General features: G+C 48.2%; 1 protein-coding gene across 16 annotated transcripts; it reads right to left on the bottom strand.

Moving 5' to 3' along the window:
• Positions 1-43: 43 nt before the first annotated feature.
• On the bottom strand, positions 44-13714 carry LOC102283858 (zinc finger and SCAN domain-containing protein 25). 16 transcript variants are annotated; one of them, XR_011462579.1, is made up of 9 exons: positions 13406-13663; positions 12364-12485; positions 11051-11467; positions 9607-9808; positions 8914-9005; positions 7090-7216; positions 4724-5733; positions 3084-3150; positions 44-1489 (listed from the first exon to the last, which is right to left on the bottom strand). XR_011462579.1 is itself a non-coding variant. In XM_070362242.1 (8 exons), the coding sequence occupies exons 3-7, from the start codon at positions 11435-11437 to the stop codon at positions 3128-3130; spliced, it is 831 nt and encodes a 276-aa protein (XP_070218343.1). In that variant the 5' UTR covers positions 11438-11467; positions 12364-12485; positions 13406-13664; the 3' UTR covers positions 44-1489; positions 3084-3127. The 16 variants fall into 16 exon arrangements, 7 of the variants coding, with proteins under 7 accessions (XP_070218343.1, XP_070218338.1, XP_070218342.1 ...); XR_011462576.1 differs by adding an exon at positions 3359-3421 and having other exon boundaries at positions 44-3150; positions 3603-5733; XR_011462575.1 differs by having other exon boundaries at positions 3359-5733.
• Between the last annotated feature and the right edge of the window lie 2373 nt (positions 13715-16087).

The following is a 16087-nucleotide window of genomic DNA, read 5'->3' on the forward strand; positions in this document are numbered from 1 at the left end:
CAGAACTGAAGTTATTTGAGCATCAACAACTGTGATGGATTGGTTAAATTCAAGAATCCATTTTTTATTAAAAAATAATAATCACTGACCACTTTCATGGTGATTAGTTTAGGAGAAAAGCCACGAGATCATTATTGTGAAGATGGGTAAATAAGGGAACGAAGAATCCAGTATTTCCTTTCCTCTGTGAACTGTATGAGTGCACAGATACAGCTGTGAGGCATCCCAGCTAATAAATGAAGATTCTTTTATAGAATTAGTGAAATAAATGCATTTAGGCTCTTCAGTTCAGTTCAGTCACTCAGCCATGTCCAACTCTTTGTGACTCCATGGACTGCAGCACACCAGGCCTCCCTGTTCATCACCAACTCCCGGAGTTTACCCAAACCCATGTCCATTGATTTGGTGACGCCATCCAACCACCTCATCCTCCCCTTCTCCTCCTGCCTTTAATATTTCCCAGCATCAGGGTCTTTGCAAATGAGTCAGCTCTTCGAATCAGGTGGCCAAAGTATTGGAGTTTCAACTTCAACATCAGTCCTTCCAATGAATATTCAGGACTGATTTCCTTTAGGATTGACTGGTTGGATCTCTCTGCTCTCCAAGGGACTCTCAAGAATCTTCTCCAACACCACAGTTCAAAAGCATCAATTCTTCAGCACTCAGCTTTCTTTATAGTCCAACTCTCACATCCATACAAGACTACTGGAAAAACCATAGCCTTGACTAGACGGACCTTTGTTGGTAATGTCTCTGCTTTTTAATAGGTTGTCTAGGTTGGTCATAACTTTTCTTCCAAGGAGTAAGCGTCTTTTAATTTCATGGCTGCAGTCACCATCTGCAGTGATTTTGGAGCCCAAAAAAATAAAGTCAGCCACTGTTTCTCCACCTATTTTCCATGAAGTGATGGAACCAGATGCCTTGATTTTAGTTTTCTGAATGTTGAGCTTTAAGCCAACTTTTTCACTCTCCTCTTTCACTTTCATCAAGAGGCTCTTTAGTTCTTCTTTCACTTTCTGCCGTAAGGGTGGTGTCATCTGCACATCTGAGGTTATTGATATTTCTCCTGGCAACCTTGATTCCAGCTTGTGCTTCCTCCAGCCCAGCGTTTCTCATGATGTACTCTGCATAGAAGTTAAATAAGCAGGGTGACAATATACAGCCTTGACATACTCCTTTTCCTATTTGGAACCAGTCTGTTGTTCCATGTCCAGTTCTAACTGTTGCTTCCTGACCTGCATACAATTTTATCAAGAGGCAGGTCAGGTGGTCTTGTATTCCCATCTCTTTCAGAATTTTCCACAGTTCATGGTGATCCACACAGTCAAAGGCTTTGGCATAGTTAATAAAGCAGAAATAGATGTTTTTCTGGAACTCTCTTGCTTTTTCCATGATCCAGTGGATGTTGGCAATTTGATCTCTGGTTCCTCTGCCTTTTCTAAAACCAGCTTGAACATCTGGAAGTTCACGGTTCACGTATTGCTGAAGCCTGGCTTGGAGAATTTTGAATATTACTTTACCAGCATGTGAGATGAGTGCAACTGTGCGGTAGTTTGAGCATTCTTTGGCATTGCCTTTCTTTGGGATTGGAATGAATACTGACCTTTTCCAGTCCTATGGCCACTGCTGCTTTTTCCAAATTTGCCGGCATACTGAGTGTTGCACTTTCACAGCATCGTGTTTTAGGATTTGAAATAGCTTAACTGAAATTCTATCACCTCCACTAGCTTTGTTCATAGTGATGCTTCCTAAGGCCCACTTGACTTCACATTTAGGCTCTTAACATTATATAATGAGAAACAACCCAGACAAGCCACCATCTGTAGTATGTTCTTGCCAAAATGTGAAACATGAACCTGACTAGCCCTCTACACCTGCAGTTTTTAGTTAATCAGATGGCAGAGAACTATATTTAACTATGCCATGAGTATGCAAGCAATAAAATTCAGAATGTGAGAAAGTCCACAGGAAAAATAATCCAGTTGTTTTAACAAATAAATTTTAAGGGGAAGGGACTTCCCTGGTGGTCCAGTGGTGAGGGCTCTGTGCTTCCACTGTAGGGGGCACGGGTTCAATCTCTAGTTGGGGAATTAAGATCGCACAAGCCATGCAGCATGGCCAAATAAAAAAGAAAAGCATATATCAAGGGGGAAAAGATATATCAGACTTAGAAGACAAGCAACAAATTACAATTTATGGATCTTACTTTGATCTTAAAGGAGCTTTTTAAAAATCATGTGGTTTCTTTTTTAAGTACATTAATTGGGAATTAAGGAACTATTTAATTTTTTAGGTATGATAATAGCAATGTAGTTATTATTATAATTTTTTTAAGAATCCTTAACATTTAGCAGTATACACTGAAATATCTATAAACAACATTTGAGATTTGCTTCAAAATACTTCAGCTGGGGAGGAAGATGAAGAGGAGGATGGGGCAGAAATGAAACAAGATTGGCTACGCATAAACAAATGGTTAAAGCTAAATGATGAATACATGAGGATTCATTTATGTATGTTTGAAATTCTCTATTCTAAAAAAATTCCTAAATAGAAAAATACAGAAAACAATATTTGGCATTTGAATAGCTATCAAAAATAAGGTTACTACAGCTCTATGGGAAAATGTTCCTTTTGGGACTCTTTGGAGGAACCGTCAGTAAGCTTTGGTCTCAAAGCAAACAAGGGAGTCCACACGGGAAGACAGCAAGTTCTTACTCTTACAGAAGCTTCCTTCTGAGATCCCAACTGGCTGAAAACCCAGTGTATGCTCAGAGAATCTGCCATTTAATTCAGGTAAACAGAAGGCCACTGATGAGCAACTCCAAACCCATGCTGGCCCCATGCCCCCTACACACCTCTCAGAAAAGACCAAACTCGGGTCAGGTCAGCCCCTATGTCCTACAGACTAGAGCCAGAGGCTGAGGGAAGCCTGTCATTGGGTTTGAACTTCAGGTGGCTATGAGCCTTGCCTGGCTTGTCTGAGGCGTGAGGCAGAAAAGAGCTGACTCTGCACCTGGACTCAACAGTGCTGGGAAATGGCAGTCCAGCATCTCAGAAAGTGGATGTCTCACAGTACTCACAGCCTCACGGGGATAACTGAAGGGCCACGACGTCTTCTGCTGAGTCAAATGTAAACACCATGGTTACCTGCCAAATAAGTGATAAAATAATGTGTTTCAAATCGGAGTGAGTAATGCAACTCTCTGTATTAAAGTCATTACCATTTATCAATATCCCATTTACAATGGAAAATGGGGGGGGGGAAACCCCAGTGAAAGAAGATAGTATTAAGAGGCACCATGAAACAAATCACATCTTGCAAACACAGGACACAGTCCAAAGACAACTAACTTACAGTCCCATCAGAAGACTAACTCACTCGGCAGCGGCATCCAAAGGCACTGCAGCATGGTCTGGGCTAGTTAGGCAGTTTCCAGAAAGTCCAAGAAAAAGGAAACTCTTTAATGATGGCAAAATAATATGAGAGCTTAAACACAGTTACAGATAATGCATCTTCTCATTTTTAAAAAAATGTATTTAATTCCTAAAAACATCTTTGTTTTTCCTAAATTAGCATTCATATAAAAACAGCCAGCTACCGTCTCATCATCTCCAGGTGGCCTGAGGATCCCAAGCACCTCTCAGATGACAAGGACCGAGATGCACCGAGGACAGAGATGATTCATAAACAAGAGGTAGGTGGTGGCGAATGCACTGCGGGGCCAGAGCAGACAGGACGGAGGCACAGGCCCAGATGCCCAGGTCCGGACAGTATCTGGGAGTATCCACAGGTTCCACCTCGGGTGATTCTGAAGATCAAACACATTCACTAACAGGTAAGCTCCCCAAGGACAGGGACTCCCCCCATTTTATTTACTAACCTACCTCAAGCACCCAGAAGAGTCCCTGGCACACTGTCAGGCCTCAATAAATATTTGTGGAATGAGTCAAGTGAGAAAACAGGGAAGTGCATTTTATATGCTGTAAAGTGCCATCAAATGTATTAATACCAGTTCATCTTTCAGACTCATTTAATTAGAACTTCATTCCAAACTGGATTTTTTAAAAAAAATACTCTCATGTTTAGACAGTGACCAAAAGCAAAATATTAATTTCCTAACAGATGTGTGGACAGCTGTTTTTGTTCAAGGAACAATGGAATGGGAGAAACTACTACTGAGAGTAGGTCACAGAGAGGAAGGGACCATAGAGAGAGTAAAATAAAGGCGGATGCCTAAGCGACCCAGCTGGGGAGGGAAAGATCAGGAACTGGGCAGTTGGAGCAGAGAACTTCCTCTCACTCAGCACTCACCAGGAATGTAACTCAGGACGCTCTGCTTTATTAACAAATCTGCTTCCAGAGCCTGATCCCACACTCTGGGGCAATGAGGTCTCAGCTGTCTGGTCACTGGGGCAGTAGGTTTTCAATAAATATTTGTTAAATGGAAGAGAACTGGGGAGAGAGAGGGAATCAGAGTCTGAGCTAATGATCTTGCAGGGACACAGCCCTCAGGAAAATGAGGTTCAAACTGCTGAGAGGTGAGAAGATTTCACTAGGAGGCCCAGATTTGCTCAGGAGGTGGATGTGAACATCCATGGAAGGAGAAAAATGTTGACATGAACTGAAACTTGGACCATCAATTCCTGGAAAGGTTATGAAGTGCTAGCACCAGCTGGGTGAGAGACGTGGCACCTCAACTAAAGCAGGCCTCTCCCTTACCCAGCGTCTGAAACGAGGGGAAATAAAAGGGGTCAAAGCGCCTCTCCACACGCAACACTCCTGACACCGGCAGCCCTTCAGGAAGTAACAGTAGGTACTTCCTCCCACGAGGTCTCCCTCCACTGGTGGTCCCGGAAGGTCCCGTGAGCCAAACAGGTGCATCCAGGCCAGGCACCCTCACTGCCCCGGGGGCTCCTGGCGGTGCTGCGTCTTCTGGTGCCGGTTGAGGATGGAGCGCTGGTTGAAGCTGCGGCCGCAGGCCGGGCAGCGATACGGCTTCTCCCCGGTGTGGATCCTCTGGTGCCGGACCAGCCGCTCCCCCTTGCTGAAGCGCTTCCCGCACACCTGGCAGCCATAGGGCTTCTCGCCCGTGTGGGTCCGCCGGTGCACCGCCAGGTTGGCGTTCCTGCTGAAGCGCTTGCCACACTCGCAGGTGTACGGCTTCTCGCCGGTGTGTGTCCGGCGGTGCACCTGCAGGTGCTGCCGGCGGCTGAAGCTCCTCCAGCAGTCCGCGCACTGGAAGGGCTTCTCGCCTGTGTGGCTGCGCTGGTGGACCGCGAGGTGGTGGCGCTGGCTGAAGGTCTTCCAGCACTCACTGCACACGTGCGGCCGCCGGCCCAGGTGCGTCCGCTGGTGCTTCAGCAGGTACTCCCGCAGCGCAAAGCCCTTGCCGCACTCCCCGCAGCTGTAGGACTTCTCCTCCTCGTGCGTCCGCTGGTGTCGGACCAGGTTGGAGCTCCGACTGAAGCCTTTCCCACACTCAGGGCACTGGAAAGGCTTCCAGAAGGAGCTGTGGGTCTGGAGGTCATCGGGCAGCGGGGCAACGCTGTGCTGGGGCAGGAGTGGCCCGGGCGCGTTTCCCACCGAGCTCCCGGCCTGCTGCTCGCTTGGTCTTCCCAACTCCGGGCCCTGGAGAGCGGCCTCCCCACACCTCTCTGCCCGCCCGCAAGCGAGCTGCCCCTTGGGGTCTGCCAGCTGGGTCTTTGCCTCCTTGTCCTTGCTCCCCAGGCCTACAGGACAAAGGAGATACAGACCAACGCTGAAGAGATCTGAAGGGAAACTTCTAGCCAGAACCTGGCTTCTAACGTGTCCCATTAACAACTACCAATGACCTCTGTGCATTTCACTTGCTCTGACTCTAAAACCAGACATTCCTTTACTTCTTTCCACCTGTTATGGACTGAATGTTTGGGTTCCCTCCAAAATTCACAGGCTGAAGCTCTCAGGCCCCTAGGGCTGCTGTTAGGAGGTGGGGCCTTTGGACCCTAATTAGGTGAGGGTCTGGGGGTGGAGCCCCCAGGATGGGACCATGTCCCAGAAGAGCAGAAGCCAGGGCTGGCTCTCTGCACACAGGGGTCATGTGAGTGGGAGCCCTCGTGATGGATTAACGGCCTTACAAAAAAGGAGGAAGAAACATGAGATCTCTCTCTCCCTCCCTCTGCCACATGAGGACTGGCAAGAAGGCAACTGCCCGTGAACCAGGAAGAGAGGCCCTCACCAGACAACAAATGTGCCAGCAACTGGATCCGGGACTTCCCAGCCTCCGGAACTGGGAGATATTAAGTGTCTGTTGTTAAAAGCCACCCACTTGGTGGTATTTTTTGACAGCAGCCCAAGCTCAGACCATCTCCCTGCCTTCTCAAGGAACCATCTGCTAAATTACAATGCCTTCCCTCTTAATTTCCTACTAAGTCACCCTGTGCTTTCCTTCAAAATCTGACTCAATGCCATCCTCTAAGGAACACACCTTGATTTCTCCCCCGCTGTGGGTCTCTACAGCACATGCATTCAATTAGCACTGTTTATTCCACACTTACTTACACATGACCTTGTTACACATGCTATTCTACAGTCGTCGAGATGTTCAGCTTCCCTAGGATCACGGACCTGTTCCAGCAATGTTTCCACATCCTCCCTCAGGTCACTGTCCCTGCTCACACTGTGCCCTCCACCTCAGCCTGGTTTATTGCCCTGGGTCTCTGGGAGCCTGGCACAGGGACTGACTCAGGACAGATGCTTCATGACTGCTGGATGGGCCAGTGAACGCAGCTGTCTGTACCAAGCCACCTCGACATCAGCACATTTATTAGGAATGAAGTGCCCTTCCACAGGTCCTTCGTTTCCTCTTTTACTCTCTCTAAATTAATAGAATAATTGGTTACATAAGATCAAGAAGAAAAGGAAAAGAAGAGAGGAGAGAGATACAAGGGAGCAAAGAAGCCAAGAAAAGAGGAAAATGACAAGTCACGCTTCAACGGGAAAGTCCTTTCAGGCAAGGCCATTAAAAGAGAAAAGGAAAAAGGACACTTAATGCTTCCTGATTTGACAAAATACAGAGGAGACAGCCAGCATTTCTGATGTCTTACCTGGAGGTGAGACCCCGCAGTCCTGGGGTTCCACATACTCCCCAAAGCAGTCTATCTGGGCTGGGGTTACATGCCTCCACTCCTCCTCAGGGAAAGCCAGGGCCATGTCTTTAAATGGGCCCAACCCCTGAAACAGCACAGGAGATGGCTAAGGATAAAGAAATAATCCCAAGGCAGGAACAGCTAAAGAGCAGACACACAGGGAGCCACACTCCAGGGGAGAACAGAGAGAGAAGATCACTTCTCCCCAAAGAAGAACACTTGTGGCAGGAGGAGAGAGTCTAACTTAATTGAAAAAAAAAAAAAAATGCTGATGTCTTTCTTCCTCTACTCTAAATGTCCTTGGAAAACAGAAGCAGGAAACAGTACAGGAACCAGGGTCCCAGATGGCTCCAAAAGGGGACTGGAAGTGCCTCCCTCTAGACAGTTTAATGACAGAGAAGTGATGGACTTGTCGGAGGCACTGTTTTGAGTCTTTGCTGCAGCGACTTTGCTGGTACCCAGTAACCACAGCCTCCAACTTCCACTACTCAATCACCTCCACTACATCCTCATATTGGAGGGAGATGGGGGCTGCTATTTATCCCCTCATGTAGAATCAATTTTCCCTCAGAGATAAGCAAACACTTGGGCAGGCCCTGTCTTAAGAACAGGGCCACATTAAAATGAATGTGCTGCTGTCATGACACAGTAAAGAACATTTGTGGCAGGAGGAGAGAGTCTAACTTAACTGAAAAAAAAAGTGCTGATGTCTTTCTTCCTCTCCTCTAAATGTCCTTGGTCAACAGAAGCAGGAAACAGCACAGGCACCAAACCTTGCCTAAATACTGCTTTAATGAGATCAAACTTGAGTCACTTCTTTTTTTTCTGCCAAATGATAACTTTCCTTCTACAAGGAACTCTTCACTTTAAGACTTGATGTCCCTTTCAGAAAGCTGTCACACTAGAAACCCCCCACCTCCCTGGGAACACTGGGCATGCCATGGGAGACACTCACACCATGACAGGACTGCCCACCTGTGCTCTAGGGACCCCCATCTGTGGCAGGCTAAGAAGTGCTAACAAGGCCAAAACTCCTGGTGCAGCCTTTGGAGGGGCCAGAGAGACCATTCCACTTGGCACTGCTGGGCACCCCCACCTCTGAGTCAGCAACACTCCTGCTGACTCGGTGGGGAGGAAGGGGTCCACAGGAAGAGCAGCCACAGACAGATCCATAAAAGCTATCCACAGAGGGCTACTGATCTCCTGGCCGCCCACCACAGCCTAAATCATGCCTGTGGGGTTCCCACCAATAATGGCTTCCTCCTCACAACTGGGCTTCCCTTGTGGCTGAGAGGTAAAGAATCTGCCTGCCAATGCAGGAGACGTGAGTTCGATCCCTGGGTTGGGAAGATCCCCTGGAGGAGGGTGTGGCAACCCACTCCAGTATTCAGTAGTCTTGTCTGGAAAATTCCATGGACAGAGGAGCCTGGTGAGCTACAGCTCATGGGGCTGCAAAAGAGTCAGACATGACTGAGTGACTGAATAACACTACAATTACAAGAGTAATACTGAGTTGACTGAGGAAAAAAAGAAGAAATCAAAGAGTAATACAAATGAGTGAACTGAGCCTCATGCCTAGACCCTAAGGCATAAGGCTCAATCCAAATTAATAACTGATGATTGATAGTCAAGTGGAGAAAACGAAGCTGTCACATCCATCAGGATGAGAAAGGAAGAATCACTCAACTCTGTGCACAGTGCTCTGCTGTGAGGAGAACTCTTGAGGAAGGTGCGCCTCATTCAAAGCAACCTCGTGATCCCTCAAGGGCAGGCACAGCTCACCTGGGATCCAGCCGTCAGGAAGCTGGCTGCCACCTCCTGGTCTCTGGTGCTCACTGCAGGGAGGCCAGCACCAGCCTGAAGGACTGGCAGAGCTGAACAGGAAAGGAAAACAGGAGCAGGATTAGCACTGTCCTGCAGCAGCTCAGCCACAGGCTCTGCTGCCCGACACACAGAACCCCAGGAACCATAAGGAGCCTCCAGACAGGCCGGGCATGGGTGTACCCAATTCTGTTCTCAGCTGGGAAGAAGGGCCCAACCCACTACACATGGCCCTTCAGGACGGTTCATGCTCCCAAGTCACAGGCTCACAATAATCCCCTTTGAGATTCTGCAACACAGTAAAGTCACCTGTTACTTTCAGGAATTTGGTTTATCCACCCACTTAAAAAAAAAAAAAATCCCTACATATCAGCTACATATGCCCTGGCGCTCTCCATATTAAGGATGTGAGGGGAAGGAGAAGAAATGACAAGACAGAGTGATCCCAGATAGCAGAAATTGAGAGATCGAGCTATAGAGAACAACTCCACTGCATCTGTTTCCTACTAAAGTCAAAGAGGAAGTCAGGGAAACGCAAAACTGCGCCCACAGGTGCCTTGGTTTGACCCCTCAGCTGAGGGGTCTATAAGGAAAGGGGAACGTGGGGTACAAAGCAGTTTTCTGCACCCTATCTTCTTACTGCTTGCATCTTACCCTGCTCCTGGAAGGCCTGCGTCCCCTCTCCAGGGTCCTGGCTGAGCTGCTCCTCAGTGCCTCGGTCAAGGTCTTGGATGCCTTCCCCATGGGGCATCCCCCACTCGGGCTTGACCTCCACGGGCCCCAGGTGGACACTTGGTTCCCAGGGGTCTCTGCAAAGCGTTGTCTCCTCCCGCTGTCCCTGCACGTGGCACGGAACCTAAGAAGAGTCCCCAACACCTGTTAGAACGAGGCCTGTGTAAGGCTGTCATGAAAGCCATTCCAGCTGCTGGGGCATGGACAAGCTGGCTCAGCTCTTCCTGAGCACAGCAGTGAAAAGGTGAAAAGGAAGCTAAACTGCCTTCATCAGGCTCTGAGATCAGATACTTGTCTGTATCCATGCCATTTGACAGGAGTCCCTTCAGCTCACCTCAGTATTGATCACATTCCACCATGAACAACATCATAGAGAGAGAGTATCATTTCATTGAGAACTTTAGCCCAAAACACGCATTAGGAAAAAACATTCCTCAGTTAAAGATGCTGAAAACAAAAAATATAAGGCCTAAAGTGTACAGTGAATTAGTGAGGAAAAAAATTGTTCTACAAATAGCAAGGAAAACCAAAACCCACAAAAACAGGCCCTTCCTGGTCCACTTTTAAGCTCCTACTAAAGACAAAACAAAACAACTCTCTTAGACAACACAAGAAGTCAGAGTGACTGCTGTGGGAAAGGGGAGGATAAACTGAAGGAAGGTTGTTACCTGCAAGCAAAACAGTAATGTTCGGTCCTGTCCTCTCTTTCCTAGACAGCCAGCAGGAAACTGTACCAGAGAGGGACAGAGACATGACCAGAGTCCCAGGGAAGCCTCTGAGGTGCAAAGTCACTCATTATGTGATCATCTGAGCCAACGTCCCAAATGTGGAAATGGCACTGCTACAGACAGCGCTCCTGAGAAAAACTGTTCACCAAGAAGAATTCCCTGCAAGCCCACATACGTCTCCGCCCAAAGAGGAAGGAGACCCCTGGGCCTTTGAAATCCATCCTAACTGCCTTCCTTTTCTTTCATTTTTGACCATACCACACAGCATGTGGGATCTTAGCTCCCTAACCAGGGCTTGAATCCAGTGCCCCCTGCATTAGAAGCCAATGCTAACCACTGGGAGGTCCACCACTGCCTTCCTGGACGCAAGGCTCACAAAGGAAATATGGCCAAGGCCCTGCCCTGATGACCAGAAAAGCAGCCACCAGCCCTTCCACTGGCCCTGCGTCTTCCGTGGAAATGGCTTTCCTTGCTGAAAACTCCTCTACCCTCCAAAAAGTACTTCTAGTGGCCCGGAAGCAGAGAAAGGAGACTCTGCATGCACATCACCCACTCCCACTGCTTCATCAAACCTCTAGATTCTTTATCGCTTCCCTTCCAATCAACAAAGCAAGACCCAGAACCCCCTTCTCACCCACCGCCTTGGCTTCCAGGGCTCTCTGCGTGAAGTCCTCCACCATGGCCACTAGGGCCTTGCCGCTCTCGGGGCCATGCTCCCAAATCCAGGCGTAGAACTCCCGTGGCAGGATGGTCAGGAACTGCTCCAGCACTAGCAGCTCCAGGATCTGCTCCTTGGTATGCAGCTCGGGCCGCAGCCACTGGCGACAGAGCTCCTGGAGCTCCCTGAGGGCTTCCTGAGGCCCGGCCGCCTCCTGGTAACGGAACTGCCGAAACCGCAGGCGAAAAGTCTCCGGGCTGGGGTCCTCCCTCGTCGTGCCCCACGGCAGCTCTTTCTCTAGTTTTACCACATGGCCACCCATTTGCTGCTGAGGCTCTTCTGCCATCCCTGGACGCTCTACAAGCATCTTCACACCACCTCCCAAAAGACTGAAGGTCTGTAGGGAAGAACAGACAGACAACAGGACAGCATAAATAAGACTCCAGGAAGCTCGGGGTATCCCAGTTCTGCCTCTACATCAATAAACATTCCACTGGAAAACAGGATAATGAGACATTTTCAAAAGACGAGACATATATCCTGAGTCATGTCAATTCAACTCAGTATTTGCTAACCACTTATGTGTGGAGGATAAATGGAAAACATACAAGACTTAGCTTATACCCACAAATAGCTTAGAATTTCATGAAGAGGATAATACTGAAGAATTTCATGAAGAGGATAATCATTAAATGGAGATGTATTATAACTAGATCAGTCACCAGGGCCCACTCTTCCAAAATCAAAGAAAATATACATTAAACATATATCTATGACTGGCCCACAGAAGCTAGAAACACAAGAGGGAACAAAAGTGCTTGCCCTTTGAAACTCACAAACTGGTGCAGCAAATGGAAAAAAAATGTAAACAAATATATTTAAATTATAAATGAGAATTAGTTCTAAAAAGGAAATAAGAGGGTGTTAATGGGGACAATCAACTTGGAGAAGGCTTTTCTAAAGAAACGACACTTAAGATGAGACCCAACAAATGAATGAGAATGAGCCAGTCATTCAAAGAACTTTCTAGGCAAAAGCCTGGGGGCTAGACATTAGGAAGGCAGTCTGCAAACAAACCAAAGAGCAAAGTGGCTTCAGTAGAGTGACAGAGGGACAGAACACAGGGGAAGGAGGAAAACAGATTATCCAGGGCCTGAGCATGCAGTAAGGATTATGGACTTCACTCTTACTCCTTATTTTAGTGGGGAGATATATGTTCTTCAAAGGTCACTCTGCCTGCAAAGTGTCAGCAGAGTATAGATACGAAGGGTCAAGAAGGAAAGCTGCACTTACCGTAGTCCAAGCAGGAGATAGAGACTTAGATCAGGGAGGTGGCAAAGAAGCAGACAGTTAAGGCATTTTGCAGGCAAAACCAATAGCCTTGTTGGTGGCTAGAATGTGACAGTGTGCTCAGCCTAAAGAAAACAACAGAATGATATACATACCATTACTATAATTGATCAAAAGAATTCCAACTTATGCTTTACCATTTAGAAAGCATGTGAGCACACGCTCTCATTTAATACGGACAACCATCCTAGTGAGTGTACTGAAGAAACTGAGTATGTAAAAGGTTAGACAGATGATTGAGGTCAGCCTCCCAAAACACAAAAGTGTAGATAAGAAACATGGGAAGCCATAAAAAAAAAAGAAAGGTTTACACAAGTTCAAGTACTCATGAGAAAGAAGAGACCTGTAGACTTGGGGTAGGAGAAAGCGGGGAGAATCGCCTTACATGTAGCAGAGAATAAGCGAATGGCAGTAGGCATTAATATTATCAAAGTGTCTGCTTAATATTCTATTGTGTTCGTGTATCTATCTATCCTTTTCAAATGTATTTACATTTTCACCCTATTTGTTTTCTCTGCTGCATCGAGATTTCTCTTTCCTGACTTTTTAGCTATTGAATTTGTTCATCCCACGATTGCATTTACCACATTATAGTGCGAATGCTTATCCATGTGTCTCCATCTACAAGATTCCCTTTGGTAAAGAAATGTCCTCATTCTGGGGAATTCCCTGGCGGTCCAGCGGTTAGTACTCTGAGCTTCCACTGCAGGAAGCATGGGTTCTATCCCTGGTCTGGGAACTAAGATGCCCTACTGACCGGCCCAGAATGGGCGGGGGGCTGGGGGAAGCCCTCACTCACTCATCTTTTATTTCTAGCACTGCACAAATAGAAGGCGCCACTTTATTGTTCTTTGAATGAGCTTCTCGTTCTAAAATGACCACTTTTCACTCTTCAGAGTGTTCTGCTTCAGCTCAAGATATCCGGGTTCTGGAGACCTCCCCCGTTAAGCCAACCCTGGCCGGGCGCGACCAACCTCTCTCCTACCTGAGCCGAGCGCCGTGCGGCGCCCCTGGGATCCCGACCCGCAAGGCCTCGGTGCTGCGGAAGGCAGCTCCGGGTAGACGCGCGCCTCAGCGTCAGCCTCGCCGCCACCGCCGACACCCGCAGCAGCCCCACAGCACGGAACCCGGGCCCCAGCCACCTCGGCCCCGCTACTCAAACTCGCCTCCCCTCACAGCCCCACACCTGAGGAAAGCTCGCCCCAGCCAGCGGCGAGCCGGAAGTGGGCGACGGACGCGGTCAGACAGGTGCGTTAAGGAGGGGCCCCTTCCGTTTCCTCTCTAGGACTCTCGGAGGCCGGTGCGTCTCGTTGATCCCCCTTCCCTGGGGACCGTTCGAGAGAGCGCGCCAGACCACCAGAGGCTCCACCCACCTGCCTCCGTTCTTGCTCACCGTCTGCGGGCCCTTAGCGCCTCCGTGCATTTGCATCTGCGCTCCGTTATGGGAAGGACGTTTCTCCAGACACACCGCGAGATAAAGCGCCTCCCTCATGGCACTTTAGATTAGAGCCCAGTCTGTCAACACATGTTTACTGTATCCTCCGGTGCTTTGTGCGAGGCTTAGGGTCAGAGGGTGACGGAGGGAAGCACCCGGGTATTGTGGGTACGCATAAGAGGCTTCTACCCTGGGTACTGTGTGGGGGCTTTGGGTAGGGGCTAGTCAGGGAAGGTTTCCCGGAGGAGCCGGCACCTGAGCTCAGATTTGCTTCAGTTCAGTTCAGTTCACTAAAGTCGCTCAGTCCTGTCCGACTTCCCGACCCCATGAACCGCAGCACGCCAGGCCTCCCTGTCCATCACCAACTCCCGGAGTTTACCCAAACTCTTGTCCACTGAGTCAGTGATGCCATCCAACCATCTCATTCTCTGTCACCCCCTTCTCCTCCTGCCCTCAATCTTTCCCAGCATCAGCGTCTTTTCAAATGAGTCAGCTCTTCGCATCAGGTGGCCAAAGTACTGGAGTTTCAGCTTCAACATCAGTCGTTCCAATGAACACCCAGGACTGATCTCCTTTAGGATGGACTGGTTGGATCTCCTTGCAGTCCAAGGGACTCTCAAGAGCTTCCCCAACACCACAGTTCAAAAGCATCAATTCTTAAGCGCTCAGCTTTCTTTATAGTCCAACTCTCACATCCATACATGACTACTGGAAAAACCATAGCTTTTACTAGACAGACCTTTTTTGGCAAAGTAATGTCTCTGCTTTTTAATATGCTGTCCAGGTTGGTCATAACTTTCCTTCCAAGGAATAAGCATTTTTAAATGTCATGCCTGCAATCACCATCTGCAGTGATTTTGGAGCCCCCAAAAATAAAGTCAGCCCCTGTTTCCCCATCTATTTGCCATGAAGTGATGGGACCAGGAGCCATGATCTTAGTTTTCTGAATGTCGAGCTTTAAGCCAACCTTTTCACTCTTTCACTTTCACCAAGAGGCTTTTTAGTTCCTCTTCACTTTCTGCCATAAGGGTGGTGTCATCTGCATATCTGAGGTTATTGATATTTCTCCTGGCAATCTTGATTCCAGTCCAGCCCAGCGTTTCTCATGATGTACTCTATGTATAAGTTAAATAAGCATGGTGACAATATACAGCCTTGATGTACTCCTTTTCCTATTTGGAACCAGTCTGTTGTTCCATGTCCAGTTCTAACTGTTGTTTCCTGACCTGCACACAGGTTTCTCAGATTTCCTGGGTGGACCCAAAAGTGAGGCCGGGTAGCCCCAGCATAAGGAGCACGACGAAGAACCCAGTGAGTGGTGGGCATTAGTGCTTCCCCGCACCCTCACAACCACTAGAGCAGGTGGCTGAGCTAACTACTTAGGGTGATGGATGACCTGGAGGCAATGGGAAGCCAGTGAAAGTGTTAGTTGCTCAGTCCTGTTGGACTTTTTGCGATCCCATGGACCCTCCAGGCTCCTCTGTCCATGGAGTTCTCCAAGCAAGAATACTGGAATGGGTTGCCATTTCCTCCTCCTAGGGATAGTCCCGACCCAGGGATGGATTCTTTACCATTAGCACCATCTGGGAAGGCCAAAGCATGTGTTCTCCCCAGTTATAACCAGCCTAGCTGGGAGGCAGAGTGCTCCCCAGTATAAAAGCACCTCAAGACTATTAAGAGGCAACTTTAGAGGTGCCTGCAGGAGGCCTCTGGCTCTAGTGAGAGGCTCAGTGCCCATGTGTGGATTGGCTAACCTGGCTATTCTTTCCCAAGGCATAGACTTGTTAGGCTCAGACTCCCAGACCTGGGAGCTCAGTGTCAGGGAAGCTTCCACCTATTACCACTCCCAGCCCTTCCCCACAACACAGACATGAGAAAAGTTCCCTGTACTGAGTCACAGTTTTTGTCTGGGAACCCTTTTTTTTTTTTTTGTCTGGGAACCCTTTTTAATGTCACTATCTCAAACACCTTCTGCTGTGGTTATACTCTGTTCAGTTTTTATTTTACAAAACCTCGTATCACTTGGTCATTTCCTGATACTCCTCCCTCCCCTCCTGCCCTCTAGGCTGCAAGCTGGTGTTTTGTTTGTTTTTCGGTCACACTGAACAGCCCTCAAGATCTTAGTTCCCCGGCGAGGGATGGAACCTGTGACCCTTGCAGTGGAAGCGTGGAGTTTTAACCACTGGGCCACCAGGGAATTCCCTTGTCTGTTTTCGGAGGTATGGATTAACA

Source organism: Bos mutus, chromosome 25 (assembly GCF_027580195.1).
Source record: "Bos mutus isolate GX-2022 chromosome 25, NWIPB_WYAK_1.1, whole genome shotgun sequence".
Taxonomy (NCBI): domain Eukaryota; kingdom Metazoa; phylum Chordata; class Mammalia; order Artiodactyla; family Bovidae; genus Bos; species Bos mutus.

Coding starts and splice junctions, on each gene's coding strand:
- LOC102283858 (XM_070362237.1), bottom strand. CDS start 11,437: ATGCTTGTAGAGCGTCCAGGGATGGCAGAAGAGCCTCAGCAGCAAATG. Junction 9,809..11,050: donor GAGCCCTGGAAGCCAAGGCG/GTGGGTGAGAAG, acceptor GACTCTTCTTAG/GTTCCGTGCCACGTGCAGGG. Junction 7,217..8,913: donor TCCTGACGGCTGGATCCCAG/GTGAGCTGTGCC, acceptor GTGCTGTTTCAG/GGGTTGGGCCCATTTAAAGA.